This window comes from Rhopilema esculentum, chromosome 14, assembly GCF_057945365.1.
Source record: "Rhopilema esculentum isolate cy_ngs chromosome 14, ASM5794536v1, whole genome shotgun sequence".
NCBI classification, from domain to species: Eukaryota; Metazoa; Cnidaria; class Scyphozoa; order Rhizostomeae; family Rhizostomatidae; genus Rhopilema; species Rhopilema esculentum.
In genome coordinates, this window is record NC_142828.1 from 9,271,381 (window position 1) to 9,299,110 (window position 27,730).

At 36.0% G+C, this 27,730-nt stretch overlaps 4 protein-coding genes across 6 annotated transcripts; 1 reads left to right on the forward strand and 3 right to left on the reverse strand.

The window, feature by feature from the left end:
- Positions 1-1,532: 1,532 nt before the first annotated feature.
- Positions 1,533-7,035, reverse strand: LOC135696086 (uncharacterized). Its single transcript, XM_089112357.1, has 3 exons — positions 6,198-7,035; positions 3,868-4,766; positions 1,533-2,997 (listed from the first exon to the last, which is right to left on the reverse strand). Exons 2-3 carry the CDS (start codon positions 4,024-4,026, stop codon positions 2,782-2,784), a joined length of 375 nt encoding a protein of 124 aa, XP_088968483.1. The 5' UTR covers positions 4,027-4,766; positions 6,198-7,035; the 3' UTR covers positions 1,533-2,781.
- Positions 7,036-7,582: 547 nt separating this feature from the next.
- On the reverse strand, positions 7,583-11,720 carry LOC135696121 (uncharacterized). The gene is made up of 4 exons (XM_065215402.2): positions 11,400-11,720; positions 10,633-10,692; positions 9,748-9,948; positions 7,583-9,162 (listed from the first exon to the last, which is right to left on the reverse strand). Exons 1-4 carry the CDS (start codon positions 11,718-11,720, stop codon positions 8,983-8,985), a joined length of 762 nt encoding a protein of 253 aa, XP_065071474.2. The 3' UTR covers positions 7,583-8,982.
- Positions 11,721-12,343: 623 nt separating this feature from the next.
- LOC135696123 (uncharacterized) lies at positions 12,344-14,931 on the forward strand. The gene is made up of 3 exons (XM_065215406.2): positions 12,344-12,637; positions 12,867-12,923; positions 14,707-14,931. The coding sequence occupies exons 1-3, from the start codon at positions 12,344-12,346 to the stop codon at positions 14,929-14,931; spliced, it is 576 nt and encodes a 191-aa protein (XP_065071478.2).
- Positions 14,406-26,386, reverse strand: LOC135696122 (protein regulator of cytokinesis 1). Of its 3 annotated transcripts, XM_065215404.2 has the most exons (17): positions 26,202-26,385; positions 25,870-26,018; positions 25,191-25,312; positions 24,955-25,023; positions 24,436-24,600; positions 23,683-23,856; positions 22,810-22,959; positions 22,365-22,512; positions 21,920-22,056; positions 21,608-21,706; positions 20,568-20,714; positions 19,897-19,964; positions 19,679-19,739; positions 19,285-19,404; positions 18,952-19,146; positions 18,233-18,261; positions 14,406-16,179 (listed from the first exon to the last, which is right to left on the reverse strand). In XM_065215404.2, exons 1-16 carry the CDS (start codon positions 26,228-26,230, stop codon positions 18,235-18,237), a joined length of 1,860 nt encoding a protein of 619 aa, XP_065071476.2. In that variant the 5' UTR covers positions 26,231-26,385; the 3' UTR covers positions 14,406-16,179; positions 18,233-18,234. The 3 variants fall into 3 exon arrangements, with proteins under 3 accessions (XP_065071476.2, XP_065071475.2, XP_065071477.2); XM_065215403.2 differs by lacking the exon at positions 18,233-18,261; XM_065215405.2 differs by lacking the exons at positions 18,233-18,261; positions 18,952-19,146 and having other exon boundaries at positions 26,202-26,386.
- Between the last annotated feature and the right edge of the window lie 1,344 nt (positions 26,387-27,730).

A 27,730-nucleotide genomic window follows, 5' to 3' on the forward strand; every position in this document is an offset into this window, starting at 1 on the left:
TCCTTCACAGGGCAGTCTAAAGCTCATTGATCAACGATCAGGGCCCTTGAAGCTGAAGCCATTGACAGAAAAAGTTTGTGTTGATGCATACAATACCCCCTGATGGCTGCTACAGACTTAGGCTTATTTTTCTAGCACCCCTCAATTCCGGAAAAAGCCTTCGGAGATAATTTTTAGTGCCTGGCTTGCTGGTAATTGTGAAATAACTTGCTGTACAGTTTAGTAACAACAGCAAAATGCAACCAGGTTTCTCTAGGTTACAAAAACCCATGCAATACAATTTTAAATTTTAAATAAAAACCTGCTGGTAAATTTCCTTTTGTATACTCCAACCAGGGACCGAGCACCAGTTTAAATATGGGAGGGCTGAAAGGCGTGACAGAAAAAGTTTTGAGGTCACGCCCGCTAGAACGCCGAAAACGCCCCTTTTTAAAAATACCGGCTTATTTCTATGGGGTTTTATAGACAATCTGGATCAGAGAAGATATCAATAGCTATTAAGATAGATAAAATTAGCTTGGGGATGACAAACAGCAAAACAAACATCTAGAAAATGAACAAAAATGGTTCCCAGTTAGGAAAAACTGCTACTACTTAGGCAATGTTGCGTTAGAGCATAGTTAGAGTAAACTTTCCAAAAAGTTTTCTAATCTATCATTGCAAAAAAGTGGAGGGGCTATAGCCCCTGCTAGCCCAATGGCTGCGCGGTGCCTGACTCCAACTCCCCCCTTCTCCCACCCACTTAAAGGTCAAAGGTCCTTTGGGACGCTGCTGCATGTAAGAGCATATTTTCAACGATTTTTGCTAGAAACCATTTCATAGACAGCCAAGAGCCCACAATTGGGTAATCAAATGTAAGAGTTTAGCTTAAGTTCTGTTTTACTACATCAAATTCTAAATCAATTACTACCTCCTTTACATCGCTTATGGACAATTACTTACGGACAGTTACAGGCCTTCTTGTTTTATTTAAGATGTTCGAACGTATTGTTTATAAGCAACTTAACAGCTATTTAGAAGAAAACGCACTTCTTTCGGAAAGGCAGTTTGGTTCTAGAAATAAGTCATCAACACAACATGCAGTGACCCTCTTTTCTGCTTGTATATGACAAGGCATGGATAAAGGATTATGAACGGGTGCAGTTTTTGTAGTCCTCAGGACAGCATATGATACAGTGGACCATTCAAGGGTACTTAGAAAGCTACCCTTGAATGGAATCAATCATATAGAACTGAAATGGTTTGACAACTACTTGTTTGACAGGAAAAAATTTGTTGGAGTCAAGTCTGGAACTCAATCTGTGCTCTTTGGAGTTCCTCAAGGATCCATTTTAGGACCGCTATTGTTCACTTGCTAATTAATGATGTTTACCTTCAACTAAACCATTGTGAAATCATCTTATACGCTGATGATGGAGTCATTTAAAGTGCACACAAAAACTATAACAACATCGAGAGTCAATTGAATAACGACAGTGACCAAGTTGCTCAATGGCTCACCCAAAAACAAGTTAGTCGCTAATTTGAAAACGACAAAGACTGAATGAGTCCTATTCGGAACAGGTCAGAGAACATCAAAATCACTAGAGATAAAGATAGAACAAAAAAACATCACTGAATTCAAAGTTGTGAATATTTAGGGATGACACTGGATAAAAACTTTAATTTCAACGATCATTTCGATAAGAAATTAAAAAAGATTTCATCAAGAATCAAGCTTCTACAACGAGTGCGACAAAACATCAGTCCACACACGGCAGAAGTCATCTATAAAGTGATGATCCTTCCTGTCATGCCCTTCTTTTCAAATGTCTTTGTTGGCATGACTCAATCGAAGAAACAAAGATTTGAGACCTTTCAAAGAAGAACAAGGCGTATCACCAATGGAAATAGAAACAGTGATGTCAAGCTTCCACGGATGAATCATGTTCGAAACAGATTATGTGCATTCGAAGTTTTTAAATGCTTAAACGGCATAACACCAAAATCATTCAAACATTATATCACAAGGAACAATCACAAAATAAATACTCGCAAAAATAACAAATGTTGTGTCTTCCAAAAAGGAAGTCCAGAAACTGGGCGTAAAACCTTCTTGTTCCAGGGAGCAAAGTTTTTCAATAACCTACCCAATAACATGCAAACTGAATCATCATTTTTGAGATTCAAAGCATCCAGCAAGGACACAAACTTAGATTTTGAGTCATTTTCTTGATTGTAATTTTTAATCCTGCAAATATTTTAGCTTTTACGCATGTGAATTTTTAACTTTTACATTTGTAAATATTAATTTGTAACACACAGGTCTTTGGTTTATGCAAGTAATTTACTTACTGAACAAAATAACCTGTATAAATATGAAAGATTACTAGTATTATTATTATAATTATTATTACTACATACACGCAAAAAATAACTTATTATATAAATCAAATTAATATCAAATTCTACATAAAATACCAACAACTTCTATTTTATATGTTGACGTCATGTTCACGTCCTTCTAATCCTGCAAATTTTAATCCTGCAAATATTTTAGCTTTTACGCATGTGAATTTTTAACTTTTACATTTATTAATATTAATTTGTAACACACAGGTTTTTGGTTTATAACAGTAATTTACCTACTGAACAAAATAACCTGTATAAATATGAAATATTACTATAATAATTATTATTATTATTTCTACATACACGCAAAATATAACTTATTACGTACAGATTAATATCAAATTCTACATAAAATACCAACAACTTCTATTTTACATGTTGACGTCATGTTCACGTCCTTCTAAAAACTTCTTCATATGGTGGAGGGGCCTCTTCCAGCCCGCTGATAAGTTCTGGGGGAATTGACAACCCTCTCCAGCGCTCTGCAATTTGAGATTCGGGGGCTGACATACTTGAACGAAGGCTGTCCTGCATTATGATTGGTGTCGTCATTGACTGCCCGTTGCTGATAACGATGCCGTTGTCATTATTAACGTCTTCCTCGAACTGTTAAAGATATGAAAGAGTTTGGATTATCAATCAAAGACAGGAAGAAATTGTTATTTCAAACGACATAATAAGAAACACTGAAGAGCTTTGGTGATAAATATAATTTATGATGAGGATTCATGATAATAATAATAATCTTATTCTTCTAAAGACGCTAGCCCTTAATCATAGCTGTTTTTCCTGGTGTTTTTCAACCTAAAGATGTTTAAATCACAAGAGTTACAAAAATTAATTGCTAATTACATTTAACGGGGAATATATATACATTTAAGGGTCAATTACAGTATAGAACCTGTTACAGCATTACTAAAATTTAAAGCCTTTTACAAAAGATATTAGATTAATGCTATGGCTAATCAATATAGTTTTAAAAGGTAAAAAGTAAAGTACTGCTTGGCTTCATTTTTAGGCTGTTGAAAGAACTTGCACCCCTGTAGGAGAACTTGTGACCCCTGTAGGAGAACTTGGGCCCCCTTTGGAAAAACTTGCAGCCCAGGATTGATGATAATGACCGATGATGATTATTAATAAATCAGGGATGCATTTTATAAGCAACGACAGAGGGGTGTTAGATAATTTATGGATTTTGGTACCACACTTTTCAGATCCTTGGAAAATGAAAGAAAATATCATCTCTTAGGGAAAACGTTTCCATTTTAGACTATAAGATAAAGAATATAAGAAGATAGATCTATTTAAAATTTGGCGTCATTTAACCACGTTTTACTGCCAAAAAATCTCTTGAAAGAATCAAAGGAAAATTGAGCAACTGACAAAAAATATTACGGGGGTAACGCATAACGCAACCCCCATACCCTTTGATAATTGTTGATAATGACGATGATATTACAATAGATTTATACATGCCTCTTCTGTTCGGAGTTTTATCCAGAGGTTATGAGATTTAAATGCTGATAATGTGGCTCCAATGAAACCAAGTACGATAGCAATTGCACTGGACAGTTGGCACAACACTCGCTTACAAGCAATAATATTGAGCGGACTAGATACTGCCACTGCTGTCATAAGCAGTACACAGAATACGTTCAAGCAAAGTAGGAGTCCAAACTTGAAGAGAAAATAGATTTGACTTTAGAATCACACAGAAATTTTGACACTGAGAAATTCAACATTGATAATCATTTTTACAAAATCTTGTCTTACCAGCTCTAGCTTTGTTTTGAAGCAAATAACTTTTAATTATTTATTATAGAGATAATGACAAATAAAGGGCTGCACTTCAGTGGAAATGTGCTAGATGTGTTATATTTCACATAATTTACGGGCTCGATGGCGGTTTTAAGGGGTCCAGAATCGCTCATGCCCCGTGCTTATGGTAGCCAAAAAGTCAAAGATCTGGGATCCAGTTTGTTGTTGAAGTAGTGTGCCCAGATGAGAGGGTCATGTATTATTCATATACAACTTCCTATAGAGTGTTTCATATTTATAATTGCACAAACTCTTTGTAGCTTCGTAAAAAGAAACGGTTGCGAAATCTCTGGTTCATTTGCTCCTTCCTGATTTGAATTTTATCTGGCGATGCATAAGTTTCTATCTGAAAAATTGCTGAGCGGCAGAGTTGGAGGGGGGGGGGGGGGGTGTCACCCGCAACATCACCGCGGGCGGGACGTCGCTGCCCAAGCACATTTTGAAGTAATTCATTGTATGCTACTTCATTTAATGAATAAGAGACTTAATCAACTCACCTTGCATTTGCTTTGTTTTCTTCTTGAAATTGTAAAGGCCGCTATTCCAACTGCGTATAGCTAAAAAAGTTTCAAAACATGTTGAAAGTCATATGCAAAGGAAACATTTTATTTACATGGGATTTAGATATTTCAAACAAAGGTTGGGGGGCCTGCTTTTGTCAAAATGTGTCCCATTTTTAGGGCAAGATTATACTACTCCAATTGGGAACTTCGCCTCCAAACATCCTTTCTTTTCTTTATTGGAGATTTTGTTCAGACCCAAGACTGTCGACAGCCAGCTCTGGCCCTGGGGCTATAAGCAAGACGGGCCCTTGTGCTTTCGAATTTGAGACCCAGCAATTTACCCCCAGCTACCCCCCCCCCTTTTCGACAGTACTGTATAGAGCCATCTATACCCTTGGTGGAAGACTTTGAATGTTCTTCACATTCTGAAATGTGTTAAATTCTGTTTCTAAGACTATCTGACTGTTGGTACCCAACTACTAGTTTGACATTTTCTACAGTCCTTTCAATACGGGCAGGGAAAAAGCCGTACGGACGGATGGTCCGTATCTACAGATTGAGGCAACCGACAGGTCCAAAAGTTGCTTTAGCCATCTGTCAATGAACTATTGGCCAGTCAAAAACGAGGAAAGGAAACGGCAATACAACCCACAAGGACGGAAACAGTTACGTGCACCAAGTTTCTATAAGTGCAGATTAGTGCCAAGCACGGAAGATTTTAATCTCAGAGATATGACTTGTGACCAGGGATGCATTTAGTGGGGGGGAGGGGGGTGTAGGGGTGTAAAACCCGCCAATATTTCTGTGTCCTTCGGTAAATTTTGCTTCCATTCGGTAAATATCATTTTTTGGTAGCCAGTAGTAACAAAATAACGCCAAGACAAAACAACGAATTTTCAAAATGGGCGTTCCCATCATTCCAGTGACCTGAAGGGTGTGCCACAAAAATCCAATTAGTATTTAACACTCCCTCTCCCCAATCATTGTTGCTTGAATCGGTCCCTGCCTGTAACTTGGAGAAAGTAAAACTACCTTTAAAATGACAATTTTTAATGAGACTATTTTTCCTTCTGCACCTGAATTTTATGATGCCTTGTCCTTCTTGAACTTGTCGAAATACTTTTCCCCAGATTGTGCACTAGGTGCAAAAAACTGTCTCCACTTGGAATCAACAGGGCCGCCGAGAGGTTTCGGAGGCTCTGGGGAGAAACTCAAAGACGAGGCCCCAGGAAATTTTTTGCGACCATGCCCTTTATAAAATCTTAAATTCATAAATCTTTTTGCAATCGTTTAAAACGCTTTATTTTTTACGTATAATTCTGTTACTTTTAATTAATTCCATTTAAAAGGCCCTGGGGCAATTTGCCCCACTTGCCCCCTCTTCTTGGCGGCCCTTTTCATCAGTGGGAAAAAGTATGATGCGGGAAACTTTAAAAAGTTATGATACAGAGGAACCAACTTATTCTAATTTATTTTTGCACTTACAATATTTCCTCCAAGTAAAAGCAAATAAAATTTGAAATCGTCTGAATTATCCGGCATGGAAGTGAACTGCAGTATACCGACAACAAACATTAGCACGCCACATGCAAACTGGCCTGCTGCAATCTTTTCGTTCCGGATTCTTGAACAGTCAGTTTCTCCCTCCCAATTTCTCCTGACAACAACAACAATATCCGGCGTTCTCGCAGGATGCTCGTGTGAAATAACCGAATTAGAATTTGGTTCAACAAAATAAATGTTGTCCATTTCGTTTGACTATGTTTGTGTGAATAACACAAAATTTTAGAGCCCAGACTATTTGAAAAATTCGAATATTCAGGAAAACGGATGTAACCTTGCTCTTTGTATTCTCGCCGTTTATCTGTGATCACAAGGTCACAAGGTGAACAAAGAGCCTTTGTGTTTTTTCATGTAATGGATCACGTACAATGACGTAGGTGATTGTTTAGGGGACTAGTAGAGTGCACAGTTCCTTTCCATCTCTATGTTCCTTTTACAATGAACTACGGCCTCAGAGAAGAAACTGTTTTTGCTATTTACCTACTGATAGATGATTTTACCGATGCACAAAAGATTTTGTAGACAGGCTAAAAATTTACCGACGAATTCGTAAAGTATTGGGGGGTGTTACACCCCCTATACCCCCTGCAAGCTACGCCCCGCACAACGTGAACGAGATTCTGAAATTAAACTGCAATCAAACCCGCTTTTCACCATCGAATTTTCCTGTCAATTTTGAGCGCTAAAGTGAGGATGGTGGGTAGTGTTGATACAATTTTCTGCAGGACACGCTCTTGTCATAAATCGCTCAAATTTTGGTGTAGCAGCGGTGGGTGAAGCGTCTATGTATGCCACACATACGGTACAAGCGCAATTTTAAACCATTCTTTTATTGTGCGGGTTACGCAATGCATAGACTTTCCCAAAGCATATTTTTTGTTGAATCCATAAGACATTCGTACTACTACGAGAAGAGCATATCTAAATCTTGTACTGTCTCCTCCGCAGTTTAGATATGCCCTCGCAGTAGTACAAATTGCCTTACGTATTCAACAAAAATAGACTTTGGGAAAGTCTATGCAATGCAAAATTGTAGTTATACACAAGTCTTATCGTTTATCCTCTTTTGTGTTAAGCCGATTTTCATTTCGTAGTCAGATAGCGTTTGACATCGGCATGTAATATTGCGGTCCTGGGCATGCAGTCATCTCCAGCGAAGTTATTGATTATCCAACGTCACAATACAGCTTTACGGAAACTTAGTTATTTTAATTGACAGCATCTTAAGTACTGATAGAAATGTATCAGAACGCTTTGAACTAGCTCAAGCAGATCACAGAAACATTTGGCACAAGACAAGACAAAAACCTGTTATCATGCTTAAATTTTATTTGACTCACAATTGTCATTTAGAAATTATTTTCTAGAATACAAAGAATACAATGACATTTACTTGGTTATACAATGATAAATTTACTTTTGGGAATCGTTTTTTGGGACTTTCTCTATGATACCTTGGCTCAACAGTCAGGGTCAAAGACTACAGATCAAAGGGCATGGCATTCGAATCCTTGTTAAGCTTGCCCAAGGTCGCACCAGCCTACAGGGCACACTGGGTACTGTGAACAGGGCCCATAGCATTAGAGAGCCCCAACATTTTCCAGCATGGTCAATTTTAATCTGGAACATATCTATAACACACGATCAACATCAATTTTTGGACAAAAATATGTTAGCTCAGGCCTATCTGCAGCCATCATCACATTATCGGGTACACACGTCTACTAGGGGCCCCTATGATGTTCTGTGCTCAAAACCTTTAATGTGGCCCTGAGGTAGCCACCAAAAATTTGTAGGAATCACGAGGTATGGTCACATCGAGAAGAATGACTAGGACACTGCTCGATAAGCATAGGCTGAGACTCTCAGTGTCCTTAAAAATAGCAGAGGAAGCTTAGAAAAAATTAAAAACCCATTTACCCTACATTGCATCCTTGAAATTTAAACGGTTCATTTGGATTCTTCCTTTCAAAAATATTGATCAACGGTCTATTCATTTACACTTTATTCGTGAGTCTCCTTGAGCAAAGGCAACTTGAATACAAAAACAACCACAATGACTACAATATCAAAATTGGGGCAAGATAGGAACCTTGGAGCATCTCGCAGTTAAACGGATATTCTCATTGATTCTAAACAGCTACGGCTACAAATTTATTAATATCATAATTTAGAATATACTGTGAAAATTCATGCTATAAACTCAAAAACATTATCATAACATTGCATTCTTGATACGTAATACCAAGATAAAACAAGTGAATTTTATCTTGGTAAACAAAAATAGCTTCATTTTTATTTCACTTCAATTTTTAAACGTAATACCCCCTTAGTAAAAGGACTCGTCTATATACAATAAATAATTAACTACCAATACAAGTTAAACTAAGTCTAAAAGAAGTTACAATGGTGAAAACATTATTTTTAACGAAAACTAGAGCTTCTTCTAGTCCTATTATAAACACTGTTCCAAAGTTTTGCATCTTGGTAAGAAAATCCCCTCTTTCCTTCGTTCGTTCTTAGGAAGGGGACTCATCGTTTCGTAATCAACCAAAGATACAGTGTATCTCTCAATAAATTATTACTGCGTATACAAAAAATCGTATACAAATAAATCATTAATAAATATGGAAACGACCTCTTTCGTTTTTGCAGTATCACAAACTGTAAGATTTTTACGTCATCTTCCTGGTTTTCTCTAGAATCATTATTCATATGGAGGAGGTGGTCCTTGAGGAAATCCCGATGTTCCTCTGCAGCGCTCTGCGATTTGAGATTCGGGGACTGACGTACTTGATTGAAGGCTGTCCTGCATTATGATTGGTGTCGTCATTGACTGCTCGTTGCTGATAACGCTGTCGCTATCATTATTAACTTCTTCATATATCTGTTAAAAATACAAATGAGATTTGGATGATAATAAATGATGAAAGCAGTTTGAATAATGACAATGAAAAAAATTGGTTATGACGTAGATTATTAATATTGATAATAATAATGATGTTGATTGATGATGATAAAATATGCTGATGATGATTGACAATAATGACTGATAGAAATAATTATAATTGACTTGGATTGGGCTTAATGACTAATTGGCTGATTGATTGATTGAAGTGACTGATTGATCTTAGAGAAGTGATTGGCTGATTGTACTAGTGTGATTGGTCGATTGTACTGACATGATTGGTTGATTCAACTAAGTGGTTGATTGATTGACTGCATTGAAGTGACTGATTGATCTTAGAGAAGTGATTGGCTGATTGTACTAGTGTGATTGGTCGATTGTACTGACATGATTAGTTGATTCAACTAAGAGATTGGTTGATTTAACTAAGCGATAGGTTGATAAAATGGATTGTAATGATTGACTGACTTCAGACATTGACAATAATTGTTGATAATCATGGATGATGAAGATTATGACTGTCGTTGATGATAATTGATGAAGATGATGATTTCGTATATTCACCTGAATTGTCTTTATCTTTCTCCAGCATCTGACCACTTGGCAAACTGACAAAACACTTGCCACAGGAGCGAAGGCTATTTCAAGTCCTCTACTAAACTTGCACATTGATTCCGAGCATTCTATGAGGTTTAAAGTGGAAATCACTACAAATGCTGCGATGGCTAGGAGACAAAATGCATTCAAGCCTGCTAGAAGTGCTGTCTAGGAAAAATGAAGATATTTTTCATGTAACGATGAACTATGAGTACTGTGAGAAAGGTGGGGATGCCGAAAGGGAGACAGGGATGGGGCAAATTGCCCTAGGGCCTCGAGGCCTTATAAATAAAATAATTCCATTATAAGAATGGAATTAATCAAACGTTGCAAAATAATGCTTAAGAAATAGTAAAACATTTCGTAACAAAAGCATGCATAAAAAATAGAAAAAACTTTCAAACGATTGCAAGAAGATGAATGCAAGAAATATCTTAAAAAGCATTCTAAGCCAATCTAAATGAGCCTCAAATCTGGAGGAAACTCGTCTTTCAGTTTTGGCCCGGGGCTTTCGAAACTTCAACTACAACTACATGCATACATAATGAATGATCTAAGGAATATATATTTAGGTCTGACATTTACCAAAATTTATGTGAAATTTCTCAAGCTGGAGTTAAGTCAGCAGAAGACAAAATCAAAGGCGGGAAATTAAAATAGTAGGTATGCATTTAGCAACCTGAATACATTTTACAAATGTGTCGGCAAAAGAGGAATGCTAGCAAATATTGTTGGGGAGACGGAAAATAGGACAAAATGAAAGAAATATGTTTTCCCAACTTCAAATACTCTCCAGCTTCAGATATCTAGCATAGTATCATTTATGGTTTTGCATGTACAGATTTAACTCACTTGGCATTTGGTTGCTTTTCTTTTAAAAATTTGAACAGCAGTCATTCCAATGATGAAATACTATAACAGAATTTTAAATGTTAAAGACATGGGTACACAAATTGAATTGAAAACGTTTTTCAAAAAAGATCCAATTCGTTTTACAAGAAAGACGTCCAGAAAAAAATAGAAACTACTGTACGTGAAGCAGATAACCAGCCCTCTCATTCATGAAATTCAATAGAGTTCTAAGGTGGCGACGTGACAAAAATTATTTTAAAGATTTTTTGAAATTTGTTCCCATAACCTGAAAGAGCATCACGAAATACCTCTAAATTTGCAAAATCAGTCGAATGTGTTATGAATTGGCTGAGATATGGTCACGTGTGCATTTACTCTTTCCCCATCATGTGTATTTGGACTCTGCTCGTAACTTTATGAACAGAGCCAAAATAGCAGTGATTCGTTAGCAAACTTCAAATTTTTCACTGGCAATATCTCACCCAATTTTAGACATATTTAAACTGATCTTGCATAATTGGAAGTATTAAATCGTGGCGTTTTTAGAATTCATATGAACTCTAAAATTCTATGTTGTTAGAATTCAAAAATTCAAAAAATAGCTTTTTGTGATGTTAAACTTAAGAACTCTTTAGTCTTTACAAATACTAAAATTAATGACACCAAAATTTAAAAAACTTGAGGGGCTTTCGAGGAATTACAGTAGTCATATATAGTACCAAGAAAAAAATATCTTTATCTTTATAGTACGAATTCGTTGGACTTACCAAAAACCCACCAGCAATGTTGATCCACATCTCGGTGGTTCTTGAGCAGTGAGGAACATTTCTGCACGGCGCAAAACCCACAGCCGCCAAGATTCCACCACACAAACACTGTCCAAATCCCAATTTTTCATTGCACATCTCGGCCAAACGGTTCGGATACTGGTCGCGTTCTTCATTTCGCTCCAAAACGACAATTGTGTTTGGTGCGCTGGCAGCATTTAAATTCGGCTCAACGACGTAAACGTTGTCCATTTTTGCTGTTGTAACATAGTACGAAAATTTTCCACAATCTTTCCACGTTCCGGTAGATTGGAAGTCCATACACGAAAGACGAATATTCAAGAAAATTGAATGTCGCGTTCTTATCTGTGTTTGAACAAACAATGACTTTCTCTCTCTTCATGCAAAGGTGCACGCAGCATAGGGATCTCTGGACGATTCTGTAAGCTGCACATTGAAAATGGGTTTGACAAACAATAATTGTAAGGCAAGCAATAGGAACAACGCAAAACGACGAAGGTCGATTCAATAGAATATAAATAAAAAGAATTTGACAAACAAAAATTCAGAAAAAGTAAAAAGTATTATTTCGCGCCGGCACACGTGGGCCTCATTAGAGAAGTAACTCTAGGATACCGAGCCTTTTAACTGAAGGATTTCATAAATTTCTTTCCTTTTTCTCTTTTCTTTTTCATATCTTAAAATTTAAGATTCTATACCCGCTCGATGCAGATGTGGAATTATGATGTAATAACTCTATTTAGGTAGACTCTCGAGTGATTTGGCTTCAGAAACAAGGAACTATTTCGACAATCGGAAGTAGTTTCACCACGTGCTCATTGTAACACGGAGCGTGTAATTGTGCATGATATACAAAAACTATCACTGAACAAGGATATCAATATATACATTTGTGAGGGAAGGATGTTTAAAAGATTGAAGAAATGGAACTCAACGGTTGGAAGTTTCAGGATACCTGGATCGTGAAAGAAAAATCCGAGAAAATGAGTAGTTATAGAGAGGATAACAAACAACTGCTTGCTTTTGCATCACTTAATGAATCACAATCAAGAAAAACAACTCCATACCCAATGCGAATCGATACAACAAGCATCAAAATAGCCTCAACCTTGCAAGCTATCAGTGCTGTGTTTATATGGATCAGTTGTCTGACCCGTCTTGTGTTGAAAGAGGGGATCGATGCAGTATGCCTTGCGTCTTTAGTTTTGTGTCCTACGGTAAGTAAAGTTTCGATATATTTAACCAGATATGGCTAAAGTAAAAATCTGAAGGGGCGAGGATATCGTTAAAGGCGAAAATAAATGCTCCGAGATTAAATCCCTCTGCAATATTTTGAAAATTGGAGCATAAAACAAATTTCAGATTGATGCTCCCAGCTGCATCACATGTGTTTGTTATGGGTATGAGAAATAAGATACTTATTATAATATATTTTTTGATTTTCAGTTTCTTTGCACGTGCTATTTGGGTTTGGCTCTAATTGAAGCACCGAGCAAGAATCAGGTAAATATAGAACATAATGTCATTTTTAAAAGCTCCAACATTTAACCGCTCAACTACCCTGGGTCCCAGAACCCCAAAATTTCGAGCACGGAAATGGAGAATCAAGCGGAGAAGTGAGCTAAGCCTGTTTTGGTCAATGGTAGAGCGAAAATAATACTTTATGAATTTGAGCTTATAGGACGAAATTTCGCCTGATGCAACACTAGAAGGCAAAGTCAGAAACAAACTTAATACAATGAAAAGATTGGGAAACAAGTGTTGCAAATTCAAATGCTTAAGCTTGTTCACAGATAAAACTGAACTGATAGTCTGAAGTCCTTTGCGTGGAGGGTACAACCTGAAGGGGCCAGTTATAGACATGCCTGGGAGAGACAATGTGCCTGAAGGATTTTTTAACTTTGAATTTTAGGACATCTTCTTTGGCTCTACTGACCGCCAAGAGCCCTAATAACCAGTAAATTCAGTTGTTTAATCATGCTGTTATTTCTAGTCACTTGCAGACTTGGATGCATAAGATAGCAAGAAAAATGCTAAAATAAAGTTCATGCAAAGCTAAAACTAAGAAAAATCCACTCATTCGATGTTCTCAAGAAGAAATCGTTATAAATACTAGAGATTGACTACATGTTTCTAAAGAGTAGATATTTTAGGTTTTTTTTTCAAGGGTTACTCATCGAGTGTGAAAAAAACAGGAGCTGTAGTGGGCCAAATTCTCTTTACGGTTGCCTTCACGTGGCTTTTCATAATTTTTCCTTATATAGTTACTTCGTCTTGCATCAAAAACATAATATCTAACAACTTTAAGCATTGTTTATTGGCGCCATATTGAATTAAAAAGTATGGCCAGAAACAATTCTGACATTATGAGAGATCGGTTACTTGCTTCTCTCAAGTATACACCAACTCGACTTACCGCCTCGTTTAGGAAATTTCTCCAAACTTCAGTATGTACGACATTTTCATGCTCAGATTTAGCTTTATCATCATAATTTTAGGCTTCATACAATTCTTTCATATTGTTTGTGCTTGTATTTTAGATTTAACGCAGAAGTGAGGCTGTAATTCGAATTGATGTATTACGTTCTTCGTCTAATTTGTTTAAAATAAGAATAACTTCGCGGGAAACATGTCTAGCCTCAGATAAAAAAAAATTGAAAAATGAACAATATCTGTTTAGAGATTTGAAGATTTAGAAGACAGATTTTATCAGCAAATCAATCCTGCAACTTAAATGGTTTACAAAATTGTTGTTTAGTGGTCTTAGAAAGAATTCATAGTATAAAGATGTGGAACAATTAAATTAGATAAAAACACTTTTATGATGCCATTTGATGTTTTCGTCTATTTTGTTGAGATATTATAAACCAAAACTATTTGCCGTAGATTCTATGCTATTGGCATTTTAACTAATCGTGAGGTATGAAAGGCCACCTCTTCTTTAAAGCGCCTTCTTTGAGAAAATGCCTCAAAAAAGTTTGAAAATTTTAAAAGAGCAACCCAGACGTAATATGGTATCTTAACAGCTCTACATATCAAAAGTCACTTGAGTCAATGCTGTTATCAAATAGCTAATTCTAACACAACATTAAAAGATATATTCAGTTATTTCATACTGGGAACCAAAGTTATTTCATATTTCAAAACCAAAAAATCTAAATAGTTATATTTTCTCCCTGAAAACTTTAATTATTTCATATTTCAATTTTCCCTTAAAGGCCTTCTTTTGCTATCGCGCGTGTTTATAACAACCACGTAACTTACAAATGGTTTGTTTCATTCCCAGATTCTCCATTACATTGCCTCGTCAATAATAACAACAATCTGTTCATTGCTGATGGCCACTACCAATATCTTCGTTTTTCATAAATGGGAAGGATTTCATGCACAATTAATATCCGAAACAGTACTCGAGATACTGCTTATCAGTTTCACCGGATGCGGCGCCTTGTCCGCGCGTAAAATATTTAGCGCCGTTTGCGGAACACATAAACGGAAAGCTATCTTGTAATGTGTGTTAGTTCTTATTATTACGATTAACTCAACCTGGTATTGAAATAACATTGAAATTTTTGAAATTCTGTTGGAACATACCTTGTATTCAGAAACGAATTCTGATATAACCTAATTAGTTTAATCGTACACTTAGAATTGCCGTTAGTCAAAATTCGGGTAGAGTAGCAAGATTTTCAGTGATGCTAAGAGCACTCGTATCCATTACAACACATTACAACACGATGGAACTCGTAATGACTAGCTAGCGACCGGGAAAACAAGCTGTTGAAAAGGTTGAACAAATCTCACAATCCACTATTTCTATTGACAATATGTTAATAAAAAAGAATAAAATTTCAACTAGTTAATTGACCTTAAATCTATATGACTCGAGAGAATTGAAAAATAAATATACAGTTGTGAGTATATTTCAATTTTTAGGTATAAATAATTGCAAATAGGTATGAACCTAACTTCAAAATCAAGGCTGAAAAGTCATTGAAGAAGTCAACAACTGGCATTGCAACGAAAACGCGATTTACTGTAAATCCACGAATTAGCCCCAAGGGTTTATTAATTTTACAAGGGAATCTATTCGAGGGGGGCTTATTTGAGGGGGCAATTCGAGGATTTGCCATTTTTTAAATAATCATTTGGCTAGGCCCAATCAAAATATTAATGAATTTGGTAGGGTGAGGGGGCTTAATATTTAAAAAGGAAGGGGCTTGTATTTAAAAGTAAAGAGTAGCGAGTTTATTTAACTGACATCAAGATGTATTTATTCAATTGTAAATTGATTATTACTGTCAAAAGATTGCGTTTGTTGTCAACATGTGCAGTTCTATTTTCTAAAGTTCAAACAAGCAACACGACACAAACTGAATTTCATGCACACTCCGGATAGAACCCTTAGAGAGGACCCCTTCAATGGAGGTGAAAGTGTTAATCAGGAAAACTTACTGCTTCAAGTAAGGTTGAGTTCCATTTAAAAAATGTATTACATATTGACTCTTGAAGCAGATGTGGAACTCGATGATCTGTAGGTCACTTGTTTCCCTGCCTGTGGATTGAGAATATGACAGCAGGGACGATACTGGTGCTTTCTACTCGTGTTTTAGGCCAATACTCAAACAACGTATGTACAAAAAGTATTCTCTATGCCGCTATATTTACTCCAATGTTCTTAATTGTTTTCTAATCAAACATGGAAACTGCTATTTGTTGCCACAAAGCTGCTTCGGCAATTCGGGCTGGTGATGCCAATCTGCAAGAGATACACAACAATCATAATCTTCACGTGTCTAGAAGTTTCATGAAGAATATCCCTAGATCTTATAGCTTCTGGTGATAGACAGGTTTATCAATCTTTCCAAAAGGTCAAAGAGTTTTAGAACAATAGTAATTCTATGGATTTTGGGAGACTTTTCTCTAAGCAAAAGGATATTTGTCAAAGGACTACGAGATCCGGGAGTGGAGAAGTGGAGTGGACTAGAGTGAAGTGGAGGTGAGTTGAGAGGTTGAGAGAGAGGTTGAGAGAGAGGTTGAGAGAGAGGTTGAGAGAGAGGTTGAGAGAGAGGTTGAGAGAGAGAGGGAGAGGGAGAGAGAGAGGGAGAGAGAGAGGGAGAGAGAGAGAGAGAAAGAAAGAAAAAGAGAGAGCGTTGGATAAGGGTCTCATCCATAAACACTATTGCACCTCTCCCCATGGTCCCAAACAATTTCGGGGCTCTGTCATCTGTACCCCTCTCTCATCGTATGCCCCCTCCACTTTTTGACGGCTGACACTTCCACTGAGCGCACAAATCCAAAGGTTTCAGCACAAAAATGTATTACTTGCGATGCCCTCAACATATTTAAAAACCACTCATGAGAAGATAGGCAGGTATTTGAACTAGTGGCTGATGTCCAAGAATAATACAAAGGTTTTCGAGTCGTGTAAAAGCACTAAGAAGACTAAGATTGTCCACAAATATTATAGAAGAAGTCGGTCTTCGTTCCTTAGAGTTCGTCCCTTAGAATGAAGATGTCAATTGTCGCCAAAAAGAGTAGCATTAGTTGCCTTGCATTTCATTGGCCACAAGGATCACATTGGTCATGTGACTTTTGATTGAATACAATGCGCAGCAATTTGAAGGGAAGAAAGAAGGACTGCTGGGAAAACCATGTGAGAAACAACAGAAAACGAAAGAAATTTGTAACAGAAAAAATTGTAACGGTAAAGAGACACATGGGCTAAGCTATTTAGAAATATGAAAAGGTGACGTTGAAATTCTCAAAAACCCGAAATGTAGAAAAAACCCAAAAAGATGCTGATTTCATATTTTTTTAAGTTCTCTTTTGATGGAGGATAAAATACTTAAAGGAATGGTACCATCTGGCTTATGTTTCAGTTTGTGGATCGAGGCAAAGAAAAGGCAGAACAACGTCAATCGATGTAGTTTTAATATATAAATCAATAGGGTTCAAGGAGCGGCTTCAAAAGACTGTGTTCCATTATTATATAATAAATTCAGGCGAAAATAAATTGATAGGCAAAAGATCTTACGGCAAACAATCCATCGCCAATTTAAACATGGCTACTAACGACTCAAAACGCAAAAAATCTAATGCTTGATTTGCTGCCGCTAACATTGTGTTGCTTTAATCACTAGTAGAAGATAAATTTGACCTTTTTGCAATAAAAAGTGTTCTGGCAATGCAGGGTGTGTGCCTGAGTGTCATACCCCTCGAGGTTCTCTAACGCTTGGCTTTAAAAGCCCGTCGTAAATCGTCTAGTAAGTCATCTGGTGTGAGCATTTTTAAAGCGCTATTATATCAATTATCAAATGAATCTGATAGAATAGATTAGAAGTTGTAAGCCCAAAATGGCAGTTCGTTCTTTGTATGATCATTTAGCATTTCGAAAGTTTTTTTGAAGCTGGCAAAACATTATCCAGCATAACTAATCTACCACTCATCACTCAGCACATAAATCTTGACCAACTCATATCCTGTCTCTAGATTCGTACCCAAATACTGTCCCTTCTAAAATACCATTATTTTACAGGACTTCGGAAAACTAGGCCATATGGCGGACATGACAACAGTGGACAACGAACTTGACTTGCCAAATGTCATATTCGCAATAGAGCTGAATGTAACTATAGGTAACCGATTGCTTACTTATTCCACCCATCCAGCTCCCTGGCAAATATGGCAACAAGTCCATCGCATTATTTGTCTAGATTCCCTAGTATGACCGGACACTAACATGACCCAAGTTTCTAGGTACGACAAAGACCCAGATTATGAGCAAGTCAGCGCAGCATGTTAATACGAACCTCTATTGGGGTCTGCCTCTTTTACGTGCCTATGAAGTGAAAATTCTCATGGTTGAGAGTTGAAGTAGTCAATTGTTGCAATAAATGACATTCCAATGTTTTGTTACTTCTTATGATTCAGTTTAATGGCATAAAACTATAACTTTTATGATTTCTACCCTACACCGTAAGATTGAAGGATTGAAAATTTGGAAGGACACAAACCGAAATTATCTGGTCAGCGCGGGACATGAAAATAAACCAGTGAGCGCGGGACATGAAAATAAACCAGTGAGCGCGGGACATGAAAATAAACAAGTCATCCGGACAGCAAACATGGGCACCAAAGTGCAGGTAAAACATGGCAAAACAGTATTGAAATGGATGTCAGGAAAGAAAGGAAAGAACAGAGGGACAAGGTGTATGCGCCTAAATACTGGAACTAAAGAGAAAACCATCAAGTGCCACAAGCAATTGTACCTTCAGTGGGACATTTCAACTATATAGGGTTCAAAGGCACACAGACCTCGATAAAACTTTAATTTCTGCTTAAATTTCGAAACCTCGCGAAATGCTATTAAACCAAAATCAGAAGCAAACAAAGCGAGGATATTCCCTTTACCAATACCTGCTCCAGCTTCCTTATATCATCTTTTAAAAACCCTTTCACAAAGTGCCCAAAGTTCAAGTAAATGAAATGGACTATAGCATACATTAATCGTAAAGAGAAAACTTTTTACCGAGAATTCCTGATACGATCCAATGTTTCCTGGCTGAGCGTTCTCCTTGTTTACAATTGAGCCACTGACTACTGAGGATTTTGACGAGTTAAGCTTGGCCGAGGGGGACGGGTGCTGGTACGTCATGTTATGGCCTGCAATTTGCCGCGCTCGAGTTTGCTGCCGCATACGGTTGGATTTTCGTCGTGCAGAAGTCTGAGGCGATATTAGAAACTTTGATCAATAACACAGGAATGACAGCAGCAGGGAAAAAAGACCAGTAAAAAATAGTCTTAGCAGAACTTGTAACTGAGGTTTTTACGAATCAACCTGTTGCAACAGGCATTTACATACCATGATTTTGCTTTTCGTCTGTTTACCAGTCAATGGTTTCTTTTCCGAGCCTGGTGTCTTTTTGGGCGTGTTCATTATACTGGAGTGTACAAACCGCGTGTTGTTATGGGTTGTATCCATCTAGAAAAGAATAACACAAATTAAAATTGAAATCAGAAAATGAAAATAATACATGAGAACAAAATTTTAGATAAACATGTAATCCCGCTTCGAAAGGCCAGCCTAGGGCTCTTCCCCTGTAAGATTCATGTTACTGCTTTCTACAGTTTATTCAAAATGTATTGAGCATTCTACAGACACTCTGGAAATAATAAGAACAAATGAACATATATCTTTCTGGACAGTCTGATAAAATATCAAAAAAAATAAGAAGCGGAATGGAAACAGTACTCACTCGACCCCTTTTAGGCGATTTCATAGGTGTTCCTGTACGGATGGGTGTGCCGACAGCTTTCCTGCAATGTGAAACAGAAAATACTTATACAAAATTCCAAGAGATAATTCAACTTTTGCTGAACAGAATAGAGAAAACGATGTATAAAAAGAATTGGACATTCTTCGAATGACTAAGGGTTCTAAATAAGGTTTGGGGTTAAAAAGGGTACAAAATACCTTTTTGTTGTGGAGGGCTTGCTACCAAAGACCATCTCCTGCTTGGTGCTCTCGAGCTTTGCCTTATTCTGGTGGGAAGTAAGAATGACAATAAACAAATCGGTTTCGGGAGACAATAATATTTCTAGGTTGATAAGTTGCTATGTACCGATTTTAGAAAAGCTGCCCAGCATGTATGATTGACAAGAAGGAAAAGCCAGAACAAGGAAAATATTCGTCATGTCCTGATTTTTAAGTGAAAAATATTGACAAAACCAAGGCACATTTGACAAAAACTAGCCCTTAAAATAATTCTTAATAAACAAGGAATTCGAGCAGCACGCAAACACAAAAATCCAACGTCTTCCAATAAACAAATGTCAATATATAATATTTTGATATCTAATATAATCATAATTATTTCTGCAAACAGCTAAAACAGGGAAAACTTAGAATCTACAGAAATCTACTCAAGCAAATGAAATTCTTTTGAAGCTAGATTTAAATTATTTTTCACTCATATTGATTTTTCGATCTATAATATATTTTCTTACTTGTTTTTTCTAACCCTTTAATTATCACATCCTTAATTACATTTTTTGGCTGATCAAACCATTTTCCCTAATCAAAAACAGAAAAAGATCTATGAACCAAGTATGTTTTCCTAGAAACGTGTTTAAAGCCTTCCATACCCTCTCTTGTTTTTTCTGCTCCTTCAAAGCTTCATACGCAGCGTGTTGAGATTCAATACGATCCAGGTATCTTACTCCGTTGTACAAGAAATATGTTTCGTTGTCCGTCTCCCATCCTTTCAGTGACTTCTTCAGCTCTTCTTCTATCTGCAAAGAACATATTTAAAATGTGGAACAAAGTTTTGCTTGTGAATATTAACACGTGAAAAAACTTGCGCATAGCAGAGTTTTACGAGGTTAGACGTTTTACTGTTGAAAAGTTTACGGTTTTCTATACATCTTTAGTTTTAAAGAGATGTTTTTATTCCAGTTAATATAAACCAAGGCCAGACTTGTAATCCATGGTCTATGGTCGCGAATCTGGTGATTTTGAACTGCTATCCTTCGAAGGTCATATTTTCCTATAAAACTGTCTATAAAACAGATTCTCGTACATCACTTAAACTCAAGCTCAAATCCGATTATCAATACGATGTTAATACCAATATTATACACTGGAGTACTGAAATGATACTTTTTGTATCATGGAAGACATTGTAGGTAACAACTTCATAGAAGTCACATACCCCGTGCAAGTATCAGTACAATACATTGACTCGTTAAAGTGGAATTAACACTTTGACGTCAGCAAAAATTTCTTGCATCTCAGTTACTTTCATATATTTTGTGAATTCGATTGCATTATTAAAGATTCCTTTGATGAAAACCTTAAAAAATAATCGTCCTTTTTGATCAATTTATCGAGAGCCTTCTCCATCTTGGGCGCAGCGGACGCTTAACTAAGTTAGTATGCATCTTGCCCAAATACTTTTTCTTTGTTAAGATAGAACTAACCGAATGGAACATGAAACGCAAAAAGGGGCATGTCTTAGAGGGAAGAGGACTGAAGTCCTCCAAACCAATACGTATCCCTACGTCTTCGCTCTCCTTGTGAAACCTTTAAGGACAGGTCCTTCTGTGCCTGCAAAAAATGTAGGCCCCTTATGCACCCTGAATCATAACAATGCAAAAAAATCCCAGACGAAAATTTCTAAAATCACCTTAGGCAATCCTTTTTCAAAAGCTGCCCTCATCTTTGCCTCCTTCAGAAGGGCTCCACCCCTTGCATTGAACAGACGATCCGCATTTGCTGATTTGTTCTGAAACAATTCAATTCAAGCATAAAAATCTGTGTATATTGCAGTATTAATTTAGTATTCTTATGTAGTATATGAATGAAATTGAATTGAATTGAACAATGTAAGATAACAGTGTTACTCGTTGCGAGCCAAATCTCAGAGGAACTCCAAACTACAGGGTTTGATGATGGCTGGTTGAAGTTATGGAATCAGAAGGGTTAATCACTTTCTTACCTCAAAATCCATTTTGTTTTGCCATGATACCTCCCGCTTCTCAATTAATTTATATATCTTCTTGTTTTCATTGAAATAATTATTCATAATTTGGACTTGGTGCTCATGTAATGCCAATGACTCATCATCGAAAACAGCTAGTAAAAACATACACAACTTAAGCAAAAACAACAATTGGTACCATATCAACATATTAAAACTAATTAGTTATGACATGAAAATCAACAATTTAACTAACACAGTGAAGGAAAACAGGGCTTGGACAAGAACACTTTTATATAAAAGCTGATGCCTTCAACATCAATTTGATATAAATGCTCTGAATATTCTCTAGACCGTTTTGTTGACTGAAGGATGGATCCCTTATTTCAACCCCTGAAAGTGATAATTGTGCCAATCTACTGTTATTCTAACCAATCAGAGACATTTGAAAAACACAGCATACCTTCAAAGTATGGTCTGAATTCATTTCGCTGCTCTGAACTGTAGTAACACTTATCCCAAAGTGCATCCAGCTCCTTCCTGAGATTGTCCACAAACTTTTGCATATGCTGTCTTTTCAGTTCTTGCAGGCGTGATAATTCATTTTTCAGCTAAAATAAGCAAATATGCAGAATAACCAAAGCAAATTCGGCACATTCAATGTTCAATTAATTCAGCAAGTGACAGTACTATCAACTTTGGATTGGGAAATCAAAAATGAAAAGACCCAATCTGCGTAATTGAGAAAATAAAATATGGATCTATTTTTTTAAAATCATTGATGATCACATCAAGTTTATAATTCCAGGAGTGCCAGCTAAGAATCCCTTTCTTATAAATTTAAATATAATATATATAAAAACCATATAAAAACACCTCAACCATTCATTAAAAAAGTTCATTCTTACCGCATTGGCAGTCTTTGGACATAATTCATTGTTCTTTTCTGTAAATTTCTTCCGCTCTTCATCTGCAACCTCTAGTCGATCCCACAATGCTTTTACTTTTCCCCGTAATCCATCAATTTCTCCAACAAGTTTTCTATGTTCAAGCTCAAGCTGAAATACATGTCATTTTGGATATAAATGAATTTGAAGTCTATATGATTTCAAAACATTATAAACTTGCAGCACAAACAATTATTTGGTAAATATAGAGCCGTAGCATCAACAGACTGACTGATCTTCATATTTTATATCCACATTCAATCATAGATGACATATTTTAAAGAATTGTTCACTAGAAGCAAAAAAAATTTACAATAGGTATGAAGACTCAAAGAAGATTAGGTTTGATATGATTTGGTTAAATAATTTGGTGAGGTTGTTGGCAAGAGCATGGATGGTCAGCTGCCTGAAACAAAATGGCCTGTAAAAGTCTTAGGACCAAAGTGTTGGGACCAAAGTCTTAGGACCAGCCCTGTACTATTTTTCCCTATGAATCTGCCATAACTGTAATGTGTTTATTTGCAAATATCACAAAGATGAAAAATCAGAACTGTTAACTTCCAGATCAAATGGTCTGGGGTTCAAGGACATGACCAAACTTTCAACCAGAGTGACGGAAGTCATCAGCTCCCAACAATTCCAGTGGTACAAATCATGAATTGTGGACACATCTACAGGAAGGACCAGGGCACTATTTGATAAGCATAGCTTCACAGTATCTTAAAAAACAATCCTTAGATATTAGGTAGAAACATATACAATAAATTCAACCTCTTTATTCACAATAAATTCACCAGCAACATTAGAGTTGACTTTCCAATCAATATTCCTCACCTGTTCCTCAAGATCCTTCAGTTTATTCATATTTTCTTTTGATAAAATGAACTTTTCTTCAGCTTCATCACTGCACAACTGCATTTCAAATTCTGAGTATGGATCGATCTCTAGCTCCTTCCATAATCTCTTGATAGATTCTTGATGCTTCTTCAGTAAGGCAAGTCTTTTTTCCTAGAAAATGTTATGTGATGATTGTAAATATTTATCTTTGATGGCAACTTTAAGGCTACAACCTGTCCTTCAAAAATCTGAAATACCTCTGATGGTACAAATTCGAGTAAATAATTCAAAGTTGAAATTGATTGTTTGCACATATTTGCTTTTGAAATCCCAACTGATTGTACATATAATATAAATATAACAGTTCTATTATCACATGTTGAGAGCCATATCATTGCAAATGGACAAATATATGACAACTTGATGCAAAATAAAAACTGCATAGGCAGCATCAAAGGTTCCAAAGCAAATTTAATATCAATCAGCTAAAGAGAGGCTCCTGGAAAAAGGCTATGACGCGTGGAGAAAAAGTTGGTTTAGACAATCCAATCTACCAAAACATATTATTTTATTTTGACAAGGGCCTAAACTTCTTTGAAAACTCTCACTGATGCAACAAGCCTAGGTTCACTAATTTGCTCTGACATAATTTGATTTAAACCAACATAAGGCTCATATACCAAATGTTTAAACAGTATTGTGATGTATTGCATTAAAATCGTGTAAAGAAAATGATAATTAGAAGCTTACCATCTCATCTTGCAGGAACTTGATATTTTGGCTGAGTTCATTCAGCTGTTGAGCTGATGGGCACCCAACAAAGGTCATTTCAAGCTGTTCCAGTGCAAGCCTTTGACACAATGTCAATTCCTCTGATCTTTTGGCGGCTAGAGTTTTCATTCTTTGGTGTTTCTCCTGAAGATGGATTGAAACAAAGTTGTTGAAATTAACATAAAATTTTTATAGAAAATTCTTGGTTTAACATGACTAAAAACAAGAGTTTGCCAAAAGGAATTTAAAAATTAGACAAATACAAAAATATACCCTTTTTGAAACATACATGGTGCCATTCAACTTAATTCTGTAAATCTGGATTTAAATCTTCTAAATTGGCATTTTAAACCTGCATCTGGGTACAGTTTGTTTATTGCAACATGAAGTTGGATGCAGCTCATTTCCTATTCACATTTGATTAGATTTGAATCTGTTTTAAGAAATGGCTCTTTATTATTTATCTTTGAATGAGAAAGTAAAAAATACTGTTTAAACCTTATTTAGCACATCCACTTCTTTTCTTAGCTCTGTTTCCCTGATAATTAATGACCAACTTGGATCAGCCTGAAAAAGACATAAGTATATACATAGATGATAAGATTTTGAGGCATTTTTAGTTGGAGTTAAAAATGCCAGGCAATCAAATTGTGTTACATGATATGAGGCTTGCATGATGAACCATGCTAACAACTTGAATGTAATATAAAGGGGTTGAAACTGAAGTGGGAGACCTGAAACTTTGGTAATTGAAGTTCTTCTGTCAGGTTATCAATTTTCTCACTGAACTCCACGACCCTCTGCTCTACTTGCTTTTTTAATTCTTGCTCTTCTGTTACCATGTCATTCACCAAATCTAGAAAGTAAATCATAAGCGTAAGTGTATCAGAGAAGCATCACTATTCAAGGAACTTAAGAACCAAAACAAATTTAAAAACTCTAGAAGAAGTCCATAAGGCTGACTATCAGTATCACAGATTGGAAATAAATAAAATTGATAATAAAAATTTAGAATTTTGATCAGGATTTTCATCCCAGGGTAACTGTATCAATATTAAACAGATTTCAACTCTGTTTTTCCTAAGTAGATAGCTAAAAAAATAATATTTCGGGTTGATTTCATTAAAATACGAAAAATCTAGCATCAAAGACTATGCACTTTTTTATAGGGTTAATTATTTAAATTTCATGAAGTTTCTTTAGCTTTATATACACATCGATTTTCTTTTTGAAAGAATTTTTGAGCAAAAAATTATTTGCTCGCGTCCTGGTTACCAGAATAAACTTTGAAATAAAGGATAATGTTACTTCTCGAAATCCACAGTAGCCTAAGGTAAAGAATAGAAAAATTTATTAATGGAAAATATATATATCTAAATCCAATCCAATTTATTATTATTTCAAAATACATACTTGCAATGAGATCGAAAAACCTCTCGTTCCTCTTGATTCGTTGCTCTCCATTGATGCCAAGTTGCTCCCATATGATTTCTAACAATTCTTTCCCTCTTTTACACACCTCTACGACTTTTCCAACGACATCGATTTCGCTGTTTATGTCTCTGTGGCAAAATGGCAAAACCGTTACCGAAATACGTTTTATTTTTATAGTAAATAACTTGATCATTTCTTAATTCAGAATAGATTTTATATGTTGTTTATAGCCACAATTCGTGATCAGGAAGGTGCAAGAAGTTAACTTGTCGCCTTTTCGGTAGGCCCGGCAATTTTTATATACAACAAACCTGATCAAAGTTTCTTCTCGGTCATCCATATTCAATACTCGAAGAACCTTCTCGAAATAAGAGAATTTTCCTTGATTTACTCTTGTTTGTTGCAGAAAAGTCTCCAATATTTTGATTTACAGCAATCAGACAATCTTTCGTATTTCACCAGTCCTATCAAATTTAAAAGTGCGCCTTCAAACCGTTCCGCGCTTTGATCACGTGGACACTACAATGGTGTTTAATTGGTCAAGGCGTTTTTGAATGAAGTTTGTTATCATAATCTCAGTAGGGTGTGAACCAGTTACTTTATCAAAATGCGTGCGGTACAATATGATGAATTTAAATAACGATCAATGTAATAAAATTGTACCAGGAAAAAATTTTTTAACTTTATCTTTATTATCTGTATTAATATTTCCTTTATCTTTGGTCTACCTAGATACACCTATTTTTTTAAGAAACTTGTTGTAAGAAACAAGTGCTGTGTTTGACCAGAATAAGCACTGAGAAACTTAAACTTAAAAAAAAACAATTAAAAAGCAACTTGATTTTAAAAAATCTAAGAACTCAAAAATTTCATGATAATTCATCAATAACATTAAACACAAACATTTTCAGAGTGACAAACATTTGGACAAGGATTTGTCCGAAATCAAATTTACAAAACTTACAATTATCCGAAAGTTTTTCACGCTGAAATTTTTTGCATGAGACATGTATCTATGTGCGATGCATATTTGATAAAGCAAAAACAATAATGTTTAAACATATGTCTGCAAAATTTTTCAAACAAAATTTTTCCAACCTGATAGCATCACCTGTTCAGATCTCGGGGGGGGGGGGGGATAACTAAGCCTAATTTTGGACGGGGACGTATAATTTTAGATAAAAGATCGGACATTTAATTCCACACATGCCTAAAAAAATGTGACCCATAATTCCGCAAACACCATGAAAGATACACCCATAATTCTGCAAAGCAAATAACATTTTTAAAGCACGACGAAATCATCAAACAAATTTGCATGTCATTTGCCCCAAAATCTCAATTTTACTCATATTTTATACTTCCGTTTCCAGGAGCAGTGCCAAGAAGGCTCGAGCTTTATTAAACTAAAAAACGCACCAATGTGCTTCATAATATTTTATGCCTATGATTTTATGGGGCAATTGTTATGCTAACGGTACATTGGATGGGGCCGGCGATAAGTTGTCGGAGGCCCTAGGTACATCGGAACGAAGAGGCTTTCCTGCGAGCGAAGCAAACAGAAAATTTTGCGTCCACATCCTTTAGATAAGCTTAAAACACATTTCGAAATATTTCTTGCAGCGGTTTTCTTGCAATATTTTAAAATATTTTGCTATTTTTAAAGCATGCTTTTAGTACGTTTGATTAATTCCAGTCTTAAACTGGAATTCATTACTTTATAAGGCCCCATAGACGTCTTATATCTTGGATATAAGATGTCTTATATCACAGGATTTACCACACTTTTCTTTTCTCCAACTTACTTTCTTTTGTCCTCTATATCTTCTCAAAGAAGCTT